Source organism: Leptopilina boulardi, unplaced genomic scaffold (assembly GCF_019393585.1).
Source record: "Leptopilina boulardi isolate dan_hultmark-lab unplaced genomic scaffold, ZJU_Lbou_2.1 LbouV2_30, whole genome shotgun sequence".
Taxonomy (NCBI): Eukaryota; Metazoa; Arthropoda; class Insecta; order Hymenoptera; family Figitidae; genus Leptopilina; species Leptopilina boulardi.
Genome location: NW_026137863.1, coordinates 1,166,502 through 1,187,440, shown reverse-complemented (window position 1 = coordinate 1,187,440; position 20,939 = coordinate 1,166,502). Strand labels below are relative to the sequence as shown.

At 22.9% G+C, this 20,939-nt stretch overlaps 2 protein-coding genes across 3 annotated transcripts in view; one reads left to right on the top strand and one right to left on the bottom strand.

Moving 5' to 3' along the window:
• The window catches only part of LOC127282459 (thyrotroph embryonic factor), a 123,971-nt gene that overhangs the window by 97,922 nt on the left and 5,110 nt on the right, over positions 1–20,939 (bottom strand). The gene's annotated exons all lie outside the window — the stretch shown is intronic.
• Positions 8,702–11,084, top strand: LOC127282460 (histone H1, gonadal-like). The gene is made up of 5 exons (XM_051306703.1): positions 8,702–8,981; positions 9,093–9,305; positions 9,835–10,215; positions 10,482–10,585; positions 10,855–11,084. The coding sequence occupies exons 2-4, from the start codon at positions 9,103–9,105 to the stop codon at positions 10,582–10,584; spliced, it is 687 nt and encodes a 228-aa protein (XP_051162660.1). The 5' UTR covers positions 8,702–8,981; positions 9,093–9,102; the 3' UTR covers position 10,585; positions 10,855–11,084.

Below are 20,939 nucleotides of genomic sequence, written 5' to 3'. Positions count from 1 at the left end.
ACTTTTACTAACAATTAGTAAAATTTAACTAATTCAGAAGCAAAAAGTGAGTCACTAATTCAAATTAGTAAACATTTTTACTAATTCAGATTTAGAGAGAAAATTAAAAAAATATTTTAAAACTTTCAAAATATAAATAATTCGAAGCATATCAAATATTAATAAATAATTATTTTATTTTTAACAATAGTCAATAAATTACTATATATTCAAATTAATAATTCACGGAAAAAAAATCTTCACTTGGGACAGCAATAAGTTTCACTGGAACAATGATATATTTCACTAAAACAGCGAAAGTTTTCACTATTCTAGAGAAACATATAGCTGTTCCAGATAAAAAAAATTTTTTCGTGTTTAAATTAATTTTGTAGTAACTAATTAATAATTATTAAAATAACAATAATATTAAAATTGCAAAAAAAATTTATATATAATAGAAATATTAAGTGATAATTTTAACAGAAAAAAATTATTGACAATTAATAATGAAATGAGAAAAAAAAAATTATTATTTAAATTGTCATTTATATCGAAGAAAAAAAAATGAAAAAGAAAAATAATCGGAAAAGTTAAAAATATGCATGTATAAAAGTTTCGTGTGTGGATAGTATATATATATATATATACAGTTTGATAAATACGTGGGAAAGTGTCAGTCAATGATGATTAGGTCGTTTGGGTGTGTGCATTGTGTTTAGTGTCCTTGCAGCATTCACCAAGTGCTTTAGTGTTAAAGATATGTACTCGCTATTTTCATGGAAACTCGCAATTGTCAAACAGAAAAGCTTTCAAAAGTTGAGAGGTGCACGCGCGCGCGGGGAAAAAAAGAACAATAGTTCACACAATTTATAAACACATTCAACTATTAAAAAAAAAAAAAAATAAGTTTCCATAGTAAAAATATTTTTTTTTAATTTATTTTATTTTTTGATTATTTATTTATTATTCCTTCTTTCATAATAATTTAAAAATATTTTCAAAATTATTACATATATAATTTTTTTTAATTATTGTTTCAAAGTACCTACAAACAAAGTAAAACTAAAACAGTAAATTAAGTGTTAAAATTAATTTATTGAACAAAATTATAGAGTAGGAGAAATTTAATAATAAATAAATAAATAATAAAATCAAGAAAAATTAAAAATCAAAAATTTTATTTTCTTCTAAACAAATAAAATTTAGAAAGAAAAAATATGAAATTCAAAATTGTATTTTCGATTTTAAAAAAAAAAGTACCGGGCTAATTTATTTCTTTATTATTGTCAGTCGGTTTTGAAGGAAATTCCGGTAGTGATTGTTAGATGCCAGCAGAGTCAATCATTGTTGGTGCTGCGCTCTGCAGCAAAGTTTGTTAAGTCAAATAAAATCTTCCGACAGAGTTTCACATCGCCCATGGTCATCGTTTTTTTACAGGTTCAACCTTAGATAAATCGTCGCCCCCTTTTTCACTTCTATTCTCGTAAACTATGCATCTGTACTAGTTCTATTTGCAAATAACTGTAAGTTATATTCCCGAAAAATTTACGCGAATTGTTTTATTGCAATTTTCTTAATTTTCTACATTTTTTTTATTAATAAATATTATAATAAATTAATTAATAAATTAATTTTAATTTTATATTTAAATTTTAAATTATTAAATAAATATTAACTATATTAAAAATAAATAATATGATAAATAATTATTAATAAATAAAAAAGATAAAAAAAAAAATACAATGAAAAATTTTAATTAATACTGAAGAAGAAATAATTGAAATTTTTTTTCAAATTTTAACAATTACATTATTTAATAGTGATTATATCATGAAAATTACAAGGAAAAAAAAAATGTTAACATTTCTTTCAGAACTAGAATTTCTTGTATTTTTTCCAATGAAAAAAATTTGAAAAAAATATGGATAATGATTAATTCATTTTTTTTTATCCCCGATTTAAAAATCGAAAATTATTGCAAGAAAATACATATACAAGATATATACAGACTTGTATAACTATGCATTTGATTCATTACACAAATTGGCATAAAGTAGCAAAGGAATTTTAAAACGGAATCTTCAAGAAGTCAATTAAAATCACTCATTGTATGCTTTTTTTTCTATCGAACCTAACATTATTAATTCCTATATAAAATACGCAATTTCGATGACGTGACACAATCATTAATACTAAATTTTTTTTAGTTTAGTTTTTTTAATCATCTAATTTTTTCTTTCCTTTAAATTTTTTTCAATCTGAATTAGTAAAAATAACTAAACAACTAAATAACTGATTTTGTGTATTTAAATTAGTTAAATATTTTACTAATTTAGATTTAAAGAATTAATTTTTAAAAAAATTTTTTATCTAAATTTCATATTTTGGTTTTCTTTGCGAAATTTATTTATTTAATAATCAAAATATAATAATCAATATTAATTAATATTTATGATATTAAATAAATAAATTTACAATATTAAATTATTATTAATTTTATATTTAATAAAATAATTTAAATTAAATTAGTAAACAATTAGTAAAAATAACTAAACAACTAAATAACTGATTTTGTGTACTTAAATTAGTTAAATATTTTACTAATTTAGATTTAAAGAATTTATTTTTAAAAAAATTTTTCATCTAAATTTCATATTTTGGTTTTCTTTGCGAAATTTATTTATTTAATAATAAAAATATAATAATCAATATTAATTAATATTTATGATATTAAATAAATAAATTTACAATATTAAATTATTATTAATTTTATATTTAATAAAATAATTTAAATTAAATTAGTAAACAATTAGTAAAAATAACTAAACAACTAAATAACTGATTTTGTGTACTTAAATTAGTTAAATATTTTACTAATTTAGATTTAAAGAATTTATTTTAAAAAAAATTTTCATCTAAATTTCATATTTTGGTTTTCTTTGCGAAATTTATTTTTTTTTTTTTTTTTTTTTTTTTATTTAGATTTCCTGCGTACACCTTTTTATAGTTTTTACGCTCTGTATACCCCATCTTTAACCCCACCTTTTGCGAAATTTATTTATTTAATAATAAAAATATAATAATTAATATTAATTAATATTTATAATATTAAATAAATAAATTTATAATATTAAATTAATATTAATTTTATATTTAATATAAAATAATTTAAATTAAATCATCATAATATCATTATTAAATTCTGGTATTTGAATGTTTTCAATATCGCACGGAAAAAAATCTCTTTATCTGAAACAGCGATATGTTTTTCTAGAATAGTAAAAATTTTCACTATTTTAGTGAAATATATCGCTGTTCCAGGTATAAAAAAAAATTTTTCCGTGCGTGAAATAAAAAATTGTTTAAAGATTGAAAATAATTTCTTTCAAATAATTTAATATAGAAAAAAGTAAATAATTCGTTTTCGATTATCATTTTTCATTCAAAGGTTGATTTTTCAAACATTAATTTTTTTATCATATACGCACATGATAGTTCAAGGCAAGTCAGTATAATGTGTATGTTAACAAACATACCTTGTATCGTATATATATGTAGAGGCAATCCGTCCAGGTGGAAAAATTATGCATAATTTTCGAACAATCATTATACATAGTGACTACTTGAAAAATTTTGCATAATTTGCTTAAAAAAAAAAAATAAAAAAAAAAAAATTATGTATAATCTATACTCGAAAACTATGTGCATAATCGCGTTAGTTTGAAAAAAAACTTTGTATACAATCTGTATTCAAAAATATAACAAAATCGTATTAAAAATGTTAATATCAAATTTTAATTGATAATATAATTAGTTTTTATAATACAAAATTCCAATTTAGCAAAATTTATAAATTATAAATTTTAATAATTAAAAAAATAATAAGTAATAAATAAATAAATTTAAATTAAATATTATTAATTTAAAAATAATATCAAGTTAATAATATTATTATTATTATATTATTATTATCATAATATCAACTCAAAAATATTCATTAAAATTTTGATATACAGTGATTATTTAAAAATTCCACATAATTTGTTTCGAAATTATAAAATAATTTTTCCATCTGAATCGTATTTTCTCTGCAAATTATTTACTATTATCCAAAGGAAAGGTTATATGGTAAAAAAAATTTCTAAACAAAATTTACTTACGAATTTCGATTTAAAGGTAACATAGGTAAAATTCTTCAAATATTCTTTAAAACATTTTGTTTATACAGATGTCGTGGATACTGGTGAAGTTTGTATAGTTTGTTTTTTGTAGCAACTTACCTGAAAAAAAAGAAAAACATAATTATTATTATTTTTAATAGAAAATTTTTATTAAATATCAATTATTTGTTAATAACTTAAAAATTTTTTGTTCTGTTATTTCAATTTTATTTAAAAATATTTAACGATTTCAAAAAAAAAAAAAATCATTAAAAATGCAATTAAAATTTTATTGATTCAACTCCAAAAACATTGTTTAAAGAAAAAAAACATCAACGAGAGGTCAACAAAAATCGAAAATAATGTCATCAACAGGTAAATGAACTTGGATTTCATTCATAAATTTGTCTGTACATATAATTTTTCTGTGTGTGCAGATAGGAGAGCGGATTTAAAAGTGTGACTTACGATGTACATTGCAAGTCTTTAAGTATATATAAGTAGAACTGCATATTTATTACTGACAGGACGAAATGAATAACCTGCTATTTCATTACATGAATAATTAATTAACACTTTTTTTTATCAGGTGAATAGGGTGGCTGTTCTTTTTTTTTAATATAAATTTTTTTTTACATATTTTTATACAACAGGTGTTTTATTTTAATTTTTAAGTCATCCCTTACAGCACCAGATATCCTAGGATATTCCAAAAACATCCCTTGGATATCCTAGGGATATCCTAAGGATACTTTAAGGATATCCAAAGTAGCGGCGGTTAGGATATCCTAGAGATATCCCAGGGATATCTAAGGATGTCCCTAGGACGTCCCAGGGATATTCTAATCATTTCCCAAGATATTATTAAGATATCCTGTGGATATCCCTGGAATAATTAGAGATGACCTTAGGACGTCCTAAGGATATCCACAGTATGTCTATATTATCTTAAGGGTTAGAATATCCTTAAGTCGTTCTAAAATTTGAATCATAATGATATCCTATGGAGATCTTAGCGATATTTCTAGAATATTTTAACGATATACTAAGTTTATCCCAAGAATATCCCCACGACATCACTAGGATATCCCTGAAATATCCTCATGATATCCTTAAAATAGCCTCAGGATATCCCAAAATATCCTCAGTATATCCCCAGGATATCCCAAAAATATCCTACGTAACGGCGGTTTGGATATTCTGAGGATATCCTATGGACGTTTTCAGGATATCCTACATTAGTAGGATATCCTGAGGATATCCTCAGGATATCCTTTTGTTGTGAGGGATGAAAAATAATTAATAATAATAAATCATTATTATTAAAAACCAAATATAATCAAATAAACAATATAAACTAAATGTCCGTATTATTATTTATTTATTTTTATTTATTATTGTTGTTATTATTATTATTAAAAAATTATTACTGTACAAATGGAGAAAATGACAAAATTTATTTTTTGTACATTATACTGCACTGAGAAAAATGTTTAGTATCATCTACCAAAGTTTGGTTCTCCAAACCAAATTTTTTATTTGATATATGTGCAACTAATCCGTTTGGTTCGGGCTACTAAATTTTTTCGTTGAATCATTTTGTTCGGTCTACCAAATTTTTGTTTTGCACAACTAACTTATTGTTTTTAAGCAAACAAAAAATTTAGTTAAATGAAAATTTTTTTTTTGTTTTCTCAACCAACTTATTTTTTTGTTTCACCCTTTTCTCTTTATATAACCTACCTATGCCTACTTAAATTAATTTCTATCGCGGAAAAAACCTAACACTGCTGGGGCTCGAACCCTCAGACTACGCAACGCTAGTCGAGAACGCTGACCACTACTCTACGAATCCTACTAACAATTTGAGATTAAATCATTTTCACAATGTATAAAAGCTGGAAAAAAACTTTCGTTCTTGTAACAAGTTTTATTTATTTATTTTCACTACACAAACTTTTTTTTTTTAAAATGTCTGAAAAACATAAAAACTTCAACACTGAAACTTCACGACGCGAACGACATATGGTTAATGTTGACATCCCGTGAATGGGAAGCGACGCCATATTTACGAGAAGAGCGCGTGCGCAATACAGCATGTCAGCTATTTAGTACTGGGAACCAAACTATTTAGTTCGTAAACATGAAAGCTTCAAATATATTTTTTGGTAGAGCCAACTAAACTTCCCGATTTATTGCCACTTTCTATTCTGTTGTGACAACCATATTTTAGTAACGCCAACTAAAAAAGCTCAACTAAATTATTTTCTTATTATTACGAAATTATTTTTCTCAGTGTGATTTCTATAACAGGGAAGTAAAGACATAATTGTTGATGACGAATGACGGAAGCTCAAATACAATTTGATGTGTACTTATATTTCGTAATAAAAAAAAAAAATCACAAGGGAAGTATTACGATTTAATTATATAGAGGTTTTATATTTCAAAAACCAGTTTTGATGTCAGATTAGCTTATGGCGTTAAAGGCTCATTCGAATAAATAAATAAATATATATATACGCATGACAAGAAAGGGCAAAGTGCATAAGGAAAGTTGATAGACACATAAATAGTTAGGTTGCAAATTTATAGATGAATAAGATATAAATGCTATATATCTTGATGCAAAAGATATATCCTTATATATTATAATTTACAAGTGACTTTTCTCTTTAATTTCAACAGATGCGATATTTAAACAAAAAAATAATATAATAATAATAATAATTAATAAGAATAATAATAATAATGATAATTTTAACAATTTTAACCAAACATTTTCTACTAAATAAAAAAGTAAATAATTTTATTATTACTATATTTTACTATTGTTATTGTTGTTATTATTATTATTATTATTATTATTATTATTATTATTATTATTATTATTATTATTATTATTATTATTATTATTATTATTTTATTATAATTATAATGATCATGATTTTATTATGATTTTTTGTAATTTTTTTTTGTCATAATTGTAAAGTTTTACGTGGCTGTGTGGTCAGAATACATAGCTCGCGTCCCAAGTGTCCGGTGTTCGATCCCCAATACGTGCGAAATTTTTCAAAATTATTCTGAACTATTTTATATAATTATGTAATAATCTTAAATTTTTTTTATTTATTTACAAATACACGCAAAAAAATATTCACCTGGAACAGCGATAAGTTTCTCTGGAACAGCGATAAGTTTCTCTGGAACAGCGATATATTTTTCTAGAATAGCGAAAACTTTCCCTGTTTTAGTGAAACATATCGCTGATCTAGGTGAAGATTTTTTATAAATTTTTTTATTTAATATATTGAAAATAATTTTTAAAAGGTACACTCAGAAAAAAGATATATGTTTGAACCAAATGTACCATTTTTTTTATATTTACCCAATTTTTTTGGTTAATTCAAAACAAAATTTGTTTAATTCAAATAAATATATGTATTTGATCTAAATAACTGTTTGATTTATTTTAATAAATTTTTTGAACCAAAGAAAAAATTTGATTGAGCTAAATAAACGTTTGGTTTATGCAACCAAATGTTTGGTTAACTGTATTTATTTTGTTGATTTAACCAAAATTTGGTTCCTTCAAAGGAATTTTTTTCTGAGTGTATAAAATTATTTTTCTTCTTGAAATTAAAAAAATAGGCCATTTTCTTTTTAGTGGGAAAAAATTTTTGTTTTGAAAAAAATTTTCAATTTTCAATTTTAAATTGAAAATTTGCTAGCTCAAAAAAAAACTAATAAGTCATTACTATGAGGTGAAACAACGGGGTGACAGAATGATGATTTTGCCTAGTGCACACGGAGCCTATAAATAATAACTGATGTTTGTGCGCGTAAATGTGTGTGTGCGTATGTCTATATATGTATATATAGGAATATGTTTGAACGAGGCTATAGATAAACTCTTCTTCTTTTGCGTGACGGCAAGAGAGAGAATCTCTGTGTGTATATATGCGTATATATATATATGTGTTTGTATTTGAGCCTCTCTCTTTTGCGCACTTTGACTGCCATTTGTTTTTGCTCATCCCAATCTTTTTTTTCCCCATTAACAATACCATCTCAAATGACTTTGTTAATGGCAATTGAAAATACAAAAAATTCATCCTTGGAAAAAAAAAATTCCTCTATTTATGAATGTAAAGAAAAAAATTACCCGCGAATAAAAAAAAAAATTTGAAAGAAAACAACATTTAAACTAAAAATTTCTAAAAAATATGAAATTTCTAAAAAATATGAAATTTCTAAAATTTAAAAAAAATTTCTTGAAATAAAAATTTTCTATTTGAACATTATTTTTGTAATACTAAATTATTCGAATTAATTGAATTTTTCATTAATTATAATAGCTTAGTTTATTTTAATTTGTTTATTTTTATTAATACTTAATTAATTATTATTAATTTTATGTTTATAAAAATTAACTTTATTTCAATTAATTGAATTTTGTAATTATTTCCAATAATTTACTGTTATTTTAATTGAAAATAAAAATAGGAAAAACTGTGCAAAAACAATTGCCAAACGTTGTTAGGCAACGATTTGCATTTTGTTTTTATTAATAAATGCCATAGTGCAATAAATTAATCCCACACGAAAAAAAATGTTTTAAATCTTTTAATTAATAAAAAAAAACAATTTTCAAAATTTTATTAGTGATGAATTGATATTTTAACGCAAAAATTTCCCTACTAAAATTTAATTTTTCAATGAAAATTGATGAAAAAAAAAAAAACATTGAACATACAATTTTATAAATAGGAAAGGAAATCTTGCAAAGAAATTTTCTTTTGCAATCAACGTGATATGACTCATTTCTAAATAAAAAAGGTAACTATTTTTTTTCAAAAATTTAATTTTTTTTTTTTTTAAATCACTGATAATAAATATTTTGTATTCTTTTTTAATTTTTTTTATTCTAATGAATAAATTACTTTGCAGAATATTGAATATGACTTCTAAAGGAGTTCCAAAAGTCGCGCCTCTAGTAATTAATGCAATTCGAAGACTTCAAGATGTTCAGGGTTCAACTACCAAAGAAATAAATAATTATATTGCTCAGGAATATAATATTCCAAATAAGGATATTCGAAGGCAAGTCCAAGTTGCATTACGTCGTGGACTTTCCTATGGAATTCTTCAACGCGCAAAGGGGTAAATTTCACTATTTTTTTTTTTTTTTTTTCAAAATTTTGATTTTTTTTGTTCAATATAATTTTTTTCAATTAATAATACAGTCTAACCTGGTTAAGTATAATTAATTATTAATTAATAATTAATATTTAATATTTAATATTTAATATTTAATAATTAATATTTAATAATTAATAATTACCAATTATTATTATTATTAATAATAATTGTTAATAATAATTACTATTTATTATTATTATTTTTATTATTATAAATAATTGAATTTAATTAAATAAATAAATATTAATAAATATTAATAAATAAATAAATAATAAATATTTAATAAATAATTTTTATTATTATTATTATTATTAATAATAATTGTTAATAATAATTATTATTTATTATTATTAATTTTTTTATTATTATTTTTATTATTATTATTATTATTATTATTATTAATTAGTATAATTATTAAAATTATTATTTTCAATTAAAAATTGAGTGAAAAATATAATTTACTATTATTATTGTTATTATAATTTCTCAGAGGTTACTATGTCTGCAATAAATTGAGTCCCACGAATGCGTTACGCGATATACAAGATGAAAGTGGCTTTTGTTGTAAATATATGACAAAGAAAAAGAAGAGAAAAATGAAGGTAAAAAGAGCGAGTTGCAAAAGTGGAAGTCGAAGAAGAAGTCGTAGCAGAAAAGCGGGATGTGGTTGTAAAAAAGCAATGAAACGAAAATCAAGTAGTAAAAGAAAATGTGGTAGATCGAGAAGTAGATCAAAAAGAAGATCAAGAAAAAGTAGAAAAAGTTGTAGACCAAGTAGAAGAAGTAGAAGTATGAAACGAAGGAAAAGTAGAAGAAGTAGAAGCCGAAGGGGTGGCTGTCCAACAAAACCAAAATGTGGCGAAATAAACATGTAAATAACATAAAAATAAATAATTAAAATTTTTTAATTAATTATCCTCTCTATTTCCAAAAAAAAATTAATTTAAAACTAAAACGATTAGAATAATTTAATTATGAATTTAAATTTATAATTTACGAAATTATAAATGAAAAAAATTTTTACTTTCAAAAATAAAAATTTCTAATAATTTCTAATTAAAAAATAATTTTTTTAATTATAAATAATATTCTTTAATAAATTTATGTACAAATTGTAGTCCTAATTTTCAATTTCAGATCCCAAAACTATAAAGAAGGAAATACCTCGAATACATCGTTAACTTCCGGAACGGATTCGAGAAGACAGGCTTCTTCTAATCGATATCCTGATGACGATTGAGGTAAAAAAAAAAATAAACTAGATCTAAATATATAAATTAACTAAATCCAAATTAAATTAATTAATTATGAATAATTTAAATAGATTAAATTTAAATAAAAATAAAAATTTTGATAAATTTAAAAAAAAACTTTAATTTAAATAAAATTTTAATTTAAATTAAAAAAAATTTAAAGCTCACATTTTGTTTGTAGCGAATCTATTTGCCAACGATAATTTAATAATGGTGATATAATATAACACAACATAATGTCTGCTTTCTGTCTACAGCGTACCGGAAGTACATCAAAGACCCCAAGAAATTGAATCATCATGAAACATTTTTTTTTTTTTTTTATCACCAAATTATCAACGTGTGGGAATACAAAATTGTTTGCATTAAAAATTTTACATTTGTTTTTATTTTTCTAAATATTCTGTTTTACACTTTTTTTGTATTTGTATATTTTTTAAACAATATTATTTTATAGAAAATAAATTATTTGCTTTTACATCAAAAATATTATTTTTTTTTTCGATCAAAGAACAATATTGATATATACACATGTCGTAATAATTTTTGTACCCGATTGTTTTTAATGAATGAATATGTGGTAATTAATTACTTCTATATACATAAATATCAATGGAGAGAAAAGGATTTATTGGTTTAATGTGAAATTTTTGGTAAAAACGGGAATTATAATCCGACCCTGGTTTTGGCCCGGCCTTGTCGTCTAATGATAGTCTCGCTAATGATGTGACTGTACACGCACACACATTATAAAAGCACGTGACTATATATTTCGTTTAGCTTTATCTATTATATATATATATATTTATATATACAATGAAAAAAAAATTTATTTGATTCAAATACTCGATTACTTGACTATTATCAAATAAATATTTACTTGAACCAAATAATTTTTAATTGAATTAAATAAATTGTATTTGAACCAATAATTTTTGTATTTGAATCAAATAAATTTTTTATTCAGTGTATTTATACATATATATATATTTCTAGAACACTGGAATCTCACAGAATCAGAGCCAAAAATCAATTGTTTATCGTGGAAAATAATTTTAATTTAATTAATATCATTAAATTTAATTCTATTTAGTTTGGCATCGTTTTCGATTTGGAAATTCTTCAAAACTCTACAAAAATGGTTTTATCGTTTTTAATAAAGAATAAAAATAATAATAAAAATTAATAATAATAATAATACCTAATAATAATAACAATAATAATAATAATAATAATAATAATAGTAATAATAGTAACAATAATAATATAAAAATAATAATAATAATAATAATAAATTTTGATAAAATTTTCATTAAATTATCCCTTTAAATTTCTTATTGAAACTATTTTCCAGATGTTTTTAATTAAATTTATTACTTCCTAAACTTTAACTATGATTTGCTTTTTCTTAAAATCGTTTTTTTTATAAATATAATTTTTATTTTTAAAAGGGCATTTTTATTATAAAAATTATTTAACAATTATTTTTTATCAAAATTAATGAATTTTAATAAACAATAAAAATGTCACGAATTTTTTTTTGAACAATGTAATTAAATGTAATATTTGTTTAAAAAAATATTTTAGATAACATTTTTTAATTTAATTTTTTTTAAATTTGATATCATAAAAAAATTATTTTTTTAAATCGTTAATCATAAACTTTGGGAGAATTTCCACACCATAATAAGTTACGAGGAAAAAATTAAAGAACTATTATATGTATCTCAAGACGGAGAAAAATACCTTTACGAGAACACACACGCACTCGTGAGCTAAGAATAACTCGAAAAAAAGTTAAAATCTATATTCATAGTAATATTTTCTACGATTTGATAAATAAAATATAAAAATTTAATATTTCAGGCAAAGAATTGCCTAAAAAGAAACAAAAAAATTTTTTTGCACCGGTAACAAAATCGTTTTGGATAATTTTAATTGAAACCAAATTTTTAGTTATAGGCGAAAAAAAATTATATTAATTTAAATTAAAGTTTCAATAATTATTTTTTAAAAGTAATTATTTTTCTTTTTTTGTAAAAAAAATTGTTTAGAACAATTTTTCTTGTTTGCAAAAAATACCATACAGATTTTTACACATATATATATATAGATTTTAGTGTTAATAAAATCTGATAACAAATGTCGAGCGTAATTAAATTTATTGTTAGCTCTCAAAGTGGTGTTAAAGTTAACATATAATGATATTTTTTTCTTTTGGAAAGTCGCGCGGTATATGTATATATATATTTGCGAAAGTGCAAACAAGAGTCTTAAACAAATGCGCACACACTTGTTTGAATGTGCACATATGCAAGAGGGGTTCAAGTCCGGTGATGTATGACCGTGTGCTTTTTACATTTGGCTTCGCTCCAGCGCAAATATTATCAACATATACAGTTCTTTCCATCCTGAGAGCGCATATATATATAGTTAAAAAAAAAAAAAATTGAAAAAATTTTAAGCAATAATACTGCCGTACTTTTCAAGTACTTCTATTTCTAATAGTAACTATTTTAACATTTCTTTCTTATCAGTTTTTTTTCAAATTTTTGGGACCATTTCCTATCAAAAATAGTCGCGGTACTTGTACACTGAAAAAAAAATATTTGATACAAATACTCGATTACTTGACTATTATCAAATATTTATTTGTATATATTAAATAATTATTATTTTATTCTTTGTTTGAAAATATTTTTCATTTGTTTAAAATACAATTTATTTCAAATACAATTTGTTCAAATACAATTTATTTAATTCAATTATTTGATTACAAAAATTATAATTGGTACAAGTAAATATTTATTTGATAATAGTCAAGTAAATATTTGAATCAAATAAATTTTTTTTTTCAGCGTACCACACCCAGAGAAATGATTTATTTGAATCAAATAAAATATATTTGAACTAAATAAACAAATATTTGTCTCAGAGCCTACTAACTTATTTATTTGGCGTAAATAAAAATTTTATTTGTCATAAATAAATTTTTCTTTGGCTCAAATAAATTTTTTATTTAAATGAAATAAAATATATTTGCAACAAATAAATGAGTTAGTATAGGCTCGGAGACAAATATACCATTTCTTTGAGTGCAGTACTGCACCAGTACAATTTTTGGTAGGGTATTTAAAATAAAAAAATTTCAAATTTATTTTTGTTGTAAAAAAAAAAAATGATAAAAATGAAGAGATATGAAATCAACAATAAAGAAATATCTTGCCAACATGGCTGATTGTGAGAATGAAGCCATATTTTGAGTCGCGGCCCCAGAACAGGCTTCTTCTCGCCTCACACTTTTTTTTTACAACCCTTTCAATTACATTAACCTGCGAAAGTACTCTGAACTCGCTATTCCCTCACTCATAAAACATATGCGGAAATTATTATTAAAAACTAACAACATTTTTAAAAATCTAGTTAAATTTTTTTTAATATTATCAGTTTTTAAATAAAATTTTGATTTTAATTTAGTTTTGAAATTAAATTTTCGTTACTTTTTAAATTAACCAAAGATTTGAGAAAACATTTTTTTTTTGTTGGGCCAACTAAAATAATGCGTAGATTTTAAATTATAATTGAATATTGAAAAATAATAGACAATTAGTTATTCTTCTGTCAGGACGAAAGTCTGAGAATACATTAAAGACCCAAAATATCCATGTCGACCAGGTATGTTGAAACCTGGCATATAAGTTTTGGCACTAGGCCACGAAGACCGGGGATACGACGACTTGGAGGCCAACATCAGGCATAGTTCATGTGTTTTCTGAGTTTTCACATGCAAGAGAACATCAGGCATTAAGAAAATGCTTTCAATTATTCATTCATAATTCGATACATCATTCTTAAATAATCAAATATAGAAAAAAAAACAAATTTATTTCATTCAACTAATCGATTACTTAACTATCAAATAAATATTTACTTGTACGAAAAGAATTTTTATTTGCTCTCTAAATCTGAATTAGTAAAAATGTTTACTAATTGAAATTAGTGACTCACTTTTTGCTTCTGAATTAGTAAAATTTTACTAATTATTAGTAACTTTTACTAGCAATTAGTAAAATTTAACTAATTCTAAAGCAAAAAGTGAGTCACTAATTTCAATTAGTAAACATTTTTACTAATTCAGATTTAGAGAGTGAATTAAATAAACTTTATTAATAATAATTTCTGTATTTGAAATACCCATCTAAAATAATAATTATTCAAAATATTTATTTGATATATATAATAATCAAGTAATCGTTTATTTGAATCAAATAAATTTTTTTTTCAGTGATTTTTACAAAAAAAAATATGATTAAAAAAAATAAATAATAAAATAAAGTGTTGGTAGTAAAAACTTTTCGGTACAAGTAGAAAAAAAACAACAATGTTTTTATGATACGATAGGGTCGATGGAAATGCAACCAACTGAAAGAAGTTTCATTCGTTTTACAAGACACGATTCACTGCTTTTCGTATATATTTATATATCCCTTTCATCGCGACATTTGTATAAATCAAATTAGTCATTATTACATTGTACAATAAGAAAATAATATTGAAAATTTGCCAAAAATAAATTAAAACTCTTTTGAAAATTACTTCGCATTTCTTTGATTTTTTTAAATTTTACATTAAAATTTTTATTATCCAATAAAAGTTAAAAATGCAAATTTTTTTTTTATTACTCAATCTTCCATTTATATTTACATTTTATAGGGGAAAATTGAATTTAAAATTAAAAATTTAATTTTACAAATTAAAAAATTAGAGTTTAAAAAAAATTTATTAAATTAATAAATAATAAATTTTTATTTGATTCAAATAAATTTGATTTGTCTCAAATAAAATGTTTCTCTGAGTGTATTAATAATTATAAATTTTCAATTTACTTTTAATTTTTGCTATAAAAAATAATACACACAAAAAACAAATACTGAAACCGTTAACATCTTAAAATCAAAATGCCTTAAAACTAGTGTAATTTTAATCTTAAAACTAGATTAAGTCAATTTTAGGGCTTAAAATCATACACTCAAGGCTGAAATTCAGTAAAAATGTTTCTAATGTTAACGGTTTTAGTCAAAAGTGAACTGAAAGTACGTATTATTTTTTAGTGTGTAATTACAATAAAAGATGTTTGAAAATATTTTTTTAAAAATTTCCTCATATTAACCTCCTTGATGTAAAAAAAAACATTTTTTTTTAAAAAAAGAAAAAACTATCAGAAAGAAACTGAATATAGTATGAGCCAAAAGTTTTGAACGTTCAAATGAACAAAATATTTTTTTCAATCTATAAATTATTAAAAATTATAATGTCAATGTAAAATAAAACAGTAAATTAAACTAATATTAAATTAACAATGCATAGATATTTAAAATAATATTTTGTAATAAAATTCGTATTTAAAGAAGTTATAAAAAAATATTGTTCATTTTGAACGTTCAAAACTTTTGGCTCATAATATAGTTATATATTGAAGATCACACCTCTTAAAAGACGCGTAGCACTTGTACAGTAATTTCCTGAATGTGATAATGACACTAACTAGTATAATACACTATATATTCGTATATACATATATACGAATGCAAAATACAGACTATATTTAATAAAATCAAGTTGAAAATACATAAAATCTCACTTTAAAAAAAATTATATAAAAATATTTCAGTATGAAAAAAGACAGAAAAAATTATACATTTTGGGGAAAAAAATCTCTTTTTAAGAATTCTCTTTTTTAAAAAAAAAAAATATCAGATCATAAAAGTTGAATTACTGCGTTTTATTTAAGAGAAGATTACTCCGAAATGTAATTAAAAAAATTCGAATGGCACGTACAAAATAAAAATAATTAAATAATGTTTGCGCGAGTGTAAAGAAAACTTTAATTACCGTCCCAGTTACGTCAATAAATAGTGCGGGGACCTTAGCGGTCCAATGAATATTATACAGAACATAAGTATGCTAAATAACTTTAATTATCATACATTTCTTTTCTCCGTAACAATTTTTAATTTCACAATTGAAAGAAGTTAGGCAATATCATCAACGGGGAAAAACGAAGTATGAGATAAGAATAATTATATATTGATAACAATGCAAGAGCTATTATATCAATGACTTTGTATAAAACAGAAGAGTGTCATTTATCTCCATCTCTGATGTAATTTAAAGAAACAGATTTGTCTTGAAGCGCGATTCAAGAATTTTCTAATAAAAGATTGTATTTTTAAGTTTTTTGAAAAAAAAAAAACTTGAGGGGAAATATAGAGAATATTTTTCACTTTTTTCGAGGAAGAATGTAGAAAACTTTCAAGAACAGAAGCTGACAATTTTTTTTTTTTTTTTTTTTTTTTTCATATCACAATGCCTTTGGTGTCACCCTCCACCTTCGTGTATAACCAATGAATCCCGGTAAAGCGTAAAGGCATAGACTTTTCTCTGACGGAAGCCTTTCTCAAAATCGATTTCGCTTTCGCATCTCTCAAGCACGAGCCTCACTTTCTCAAGTGTATATATGTTCTATCTATATATATATATATCGGGTGAAAAATTAAATTACCTTCAATAATATCCAACTTCTTTCATTTCCGCCATAAGACAACCTATTTCTATCTTCTACTATCGCGGATCTTTAATTAATATAATCATTAATATAACCTTTCATTACTGTATATATATACGAATATAGAATAGTTTCTATATCAAAAAATTTTTCTTTAAATAAAAAAAAATTCTGCATTGATATAAAATCAATTTTCAAAATTAACATTTGACAGAATTTCTTTCTTACTCTCTAAATCTGAATCAGTAGAAATTTTACTAATTCAATCAGTACTTTTCATTTTAACTGAAGTTTCAGTTATTTTTTTGAAATTTACTAATATAATTAGTGAATATGCAAGCAATAGAAAATAACTTATGTAAATCAGTAATTTGTATATAACATAACATTTAAAATTAACTATTAAATCAGTAGATTTTGTGGCCGCCGCCATATATTTATATTACTGATTCAATCATTAATTGATATTTTCACAGAAAATTAAAAGGCATTAAAATAAGCTGCAACGCTTATTATTTTAATCCAATTTTACTTATTTTAATACCAAAATGGATTAAAATGAACAAAATTGGATTAAAATAATAAGCGTTGCAGCTTATTTTAATGCCTTTTAAATTTCTGTGTTACTAATTGAATCAGTAAATTTCTACTAATTGTCAGTTGCTCAATTCTCGCTATGGCAATTAGTAGATTTCTACTGCTAAACAGTAAAATATGACCGATTCAGATTTAGAGAGTAAAGAAATTTTTAGTTAACAGAAGTAACCGAATTTTTATTTGGTAGAATTCTTAAAACGACGAATTTTTAATTGTCCGAAATTTCAAATGACCGAACAAACAATCGATTTCGGCGTGATGTTTAAAATTTACCAATAAAAAATTATCAAGAAAATCAGGATTAGTGGATTTTAAAAATCGTGCCCAAAATCCTATTGTTTGCCATTTGCTATTTCGGATAAATAAAAATTCGGCGTTTTAAGAGTTCTACCAAATAAAAATTCGGTTAATTCTGTTAACTAAAAATTCTTTAAGAAAGAAATTCTGAAGAAATTCTGACAAATGTTAATTCGAAAAATGATTATTCGTCTAAAAAATAATTATATCTACATGAGCCAAAAGTTTCGAACATTCAAATGAACGAAATATTTTTTGGAACTTCTTTAAGTACGAATTTTATTACAAAATATTGTTTTAAATATCAAAAAAGAATTTTTTTATTTAATAATATTGTTAAATTTACTGTTTTATTTTACATTGACATCATAATTTTTTAACAATTTATATATCTACTAAAATTGTTAAAAATTCAAACTAATAATTTTTATGGTATAATTATGCACCGCAAGAATTTATTTTTAAAAAAATGATTAAAAAGCAATATAAACCCATTAAAATCAATTTCACATATTTATTTTAAGAAAATGGTTGTTTTTGAAATATTATTTTTAGGGTCCCGAAGAATGAGGGGGTCGTCGTCATTAATGAAATTGTGGATATGGAAAGAGAGAGAGAGAGAATACGAAGACATGTGTGAGTGAATTCTTTTTTACCAAATTTCGAATATAATACTACCTAGCAACACTACACACATAAACGATTAGATATCTTAACAAATATTTGATGTGACACTGATTACAATAGATAAATGTCATGATTTGATTTTCAAGATGTCAGATCAAAATATATGATAAATAAAAAATTAAAGCAGGACTATTCCTATATATCCAAGAGTGAAATAAACAAACAAAATAAAAAGAGTATAATAAAAATCTTGTTTATCATATAACTTTCATAAAAAGCAAATGTAACCTTGTAGACTCATTGCTGTATCAATTAAGAACAATAATACTCATTTACCGTAAACTTAAAAAATATAACTAAATACCTAACCTCTCTACTTTCCAACTACGACTTTACTATACTGAGAAAAATATTTAGTCAGAGCAACCAAAATTTGGTTGGGCCAACAAAAAAATTTTGTTGGTTTTTAAGCAATCAAACTATTTGTTTGAGTCAACCAAATTTTTAGTTGAGATAACCCTACGACTTTGTTTCAGCCAACCAAAATTTGGTTACAAGAACCAAAATTGCCTAACCAAACAATTTTGTTGCAAACACTAAATTTTTTTTCTCAGTGTATAATCATAGAAAAAACTTATATTATTTGTATAATTTTTAAATAATTAAAAATTATGTATAAAACTATTTTTGCTTTAATTTTAAAAATTTAAGAAAAACAATGGTTTAATAATATTACTTGTGTTTCTATATATCATCTATAAAAATTTACAAGAGAAATTATATATTGCAAAATAATTTGCAATTTGCAAAAGGGGTCAATTATTTCTCAATCAATTAACAGTTGATTATTCTATTCGAATTTTCTCAACGATAAAGGATTTCTCGATCAGTCAATGAATATATATATATATATATATATATATATATATATATATATATATATATATTTTATATATATGTATCGATAAATAACACTACTCTTTGGAAATAAATCAAGAGATCTAAGAAGAAACCTTCTATCTCCTTGAACTAGTTTTTATAAGTCTTATATATTTTTCCAAGATATCGCCTAAAACTTCTCTTTAAAATATTACGCAACGTAATAATTAATAAACATTGAATGTGCAAAAAAAAAAAAGAGTTACAGCTTTCATTTCCTTATAGTCTTCATTTTAACACACAGTATAAACAGATTTTTTTCTGTACATTAAGTATAAAAAATTATTATTAGAAAATAACGCTAGTAAATTAAAATTCGGCTAAATTCTTTAAATTAAAAAATCTAATTATTTTGGAATAATTATGCGGCAAAATTTCGGAACAAAAATTGAAAATTCTATTAGATTTTAACTAAGAAAAGTCCATGGAATTTTGAAAAAAAAATTTCAAAAATAGAATCTGATGATATGGCTAATGAAAACATTATCTCTAATCTCCTTTAATCATCTGGAGTTAATCTTCATTCGCATTAAATAATTCTTATAAATATGTATAGCTAATCTGAATTCCATTCATTTTATCATTTTACGTATATGTAAAATGTGTATAATTGTGAATGTTTGAAAAGTTAATTAATTAAAAAAAAAAAAAAAAAAAGGTGATAGCTTAATGCATGACCAAGTGATCATCCTCGTAATAGTGTAATCAGTTACAACGTCCGGCCCGTAAATTGTGATCGGTAGTTACGATAACTGATGGACCTGCATGCTATGGGTTGGTTTATTGCAAGAGTTTATGGGTGATATAGAATCGAAGTGCATGTACCATTAAAATTTTAAAAATAGTAAAATCTTCCATTTTACACTCCAAGAGAGTTAGTCCATTTTTCAAGTCATAAAATAAAAGTTTTAATCAATATTTTACAGTTTGAAAGAAATATGTATAAAAGATGATATTGTATATGCAACAATATATTTAAAATAAATTTTGATATAGAAAAAATTTGTAAAAGATTATTAAATTTGCTGAGACTGTACCACCATATAAGATTAAAGGAGATTTAAAAACAACGGAAGAAGACAATAAAAATAGTTTCATTTTCAGATAAAACACTTAACTTAAATATTCTAAAGAATTTCATGAAACAATGTAACAACCAATTACATAGTAGAATAATAGTTTGATAATAAGAGTGTTCTTACGCAATTACCTTCTTTATGAGACTAGTAGTTAATTTATGATTAGATAACAGGAGAGCAAGATTTAAACTGTCATTTTTTTTTTTATAACGATTGATACATTTTTATACAGATTCTG

What these genes read in the sequence shown, in the direction of transcription:
- LOC127282460 (XM_051306703.1), top strand. Translation starts at nt 9,103, where the DNA reads ATGACTTCTAAAGGAGTTCCAAAAGTCGCGCCTCTAGTAATTAATGCA. An exon ending in ATTCTTCAACGCGCAAAGGG is followed by an intron (nt 9,306 to 9,834) that starts GTAAATTTCACT and finishes ATAATTTCTCAG; the next exon opens with AGGTTACTATGTCTGCAATA. An exon ending in AAATGTGGCGAAATAAACAT is followed by an intron (nt 10,216 to 10,481) that starts GTAAATAACATA and finishes TTTCAATTTCAG; the next exon opens with ATCCCAAAACTATAAAGAAG.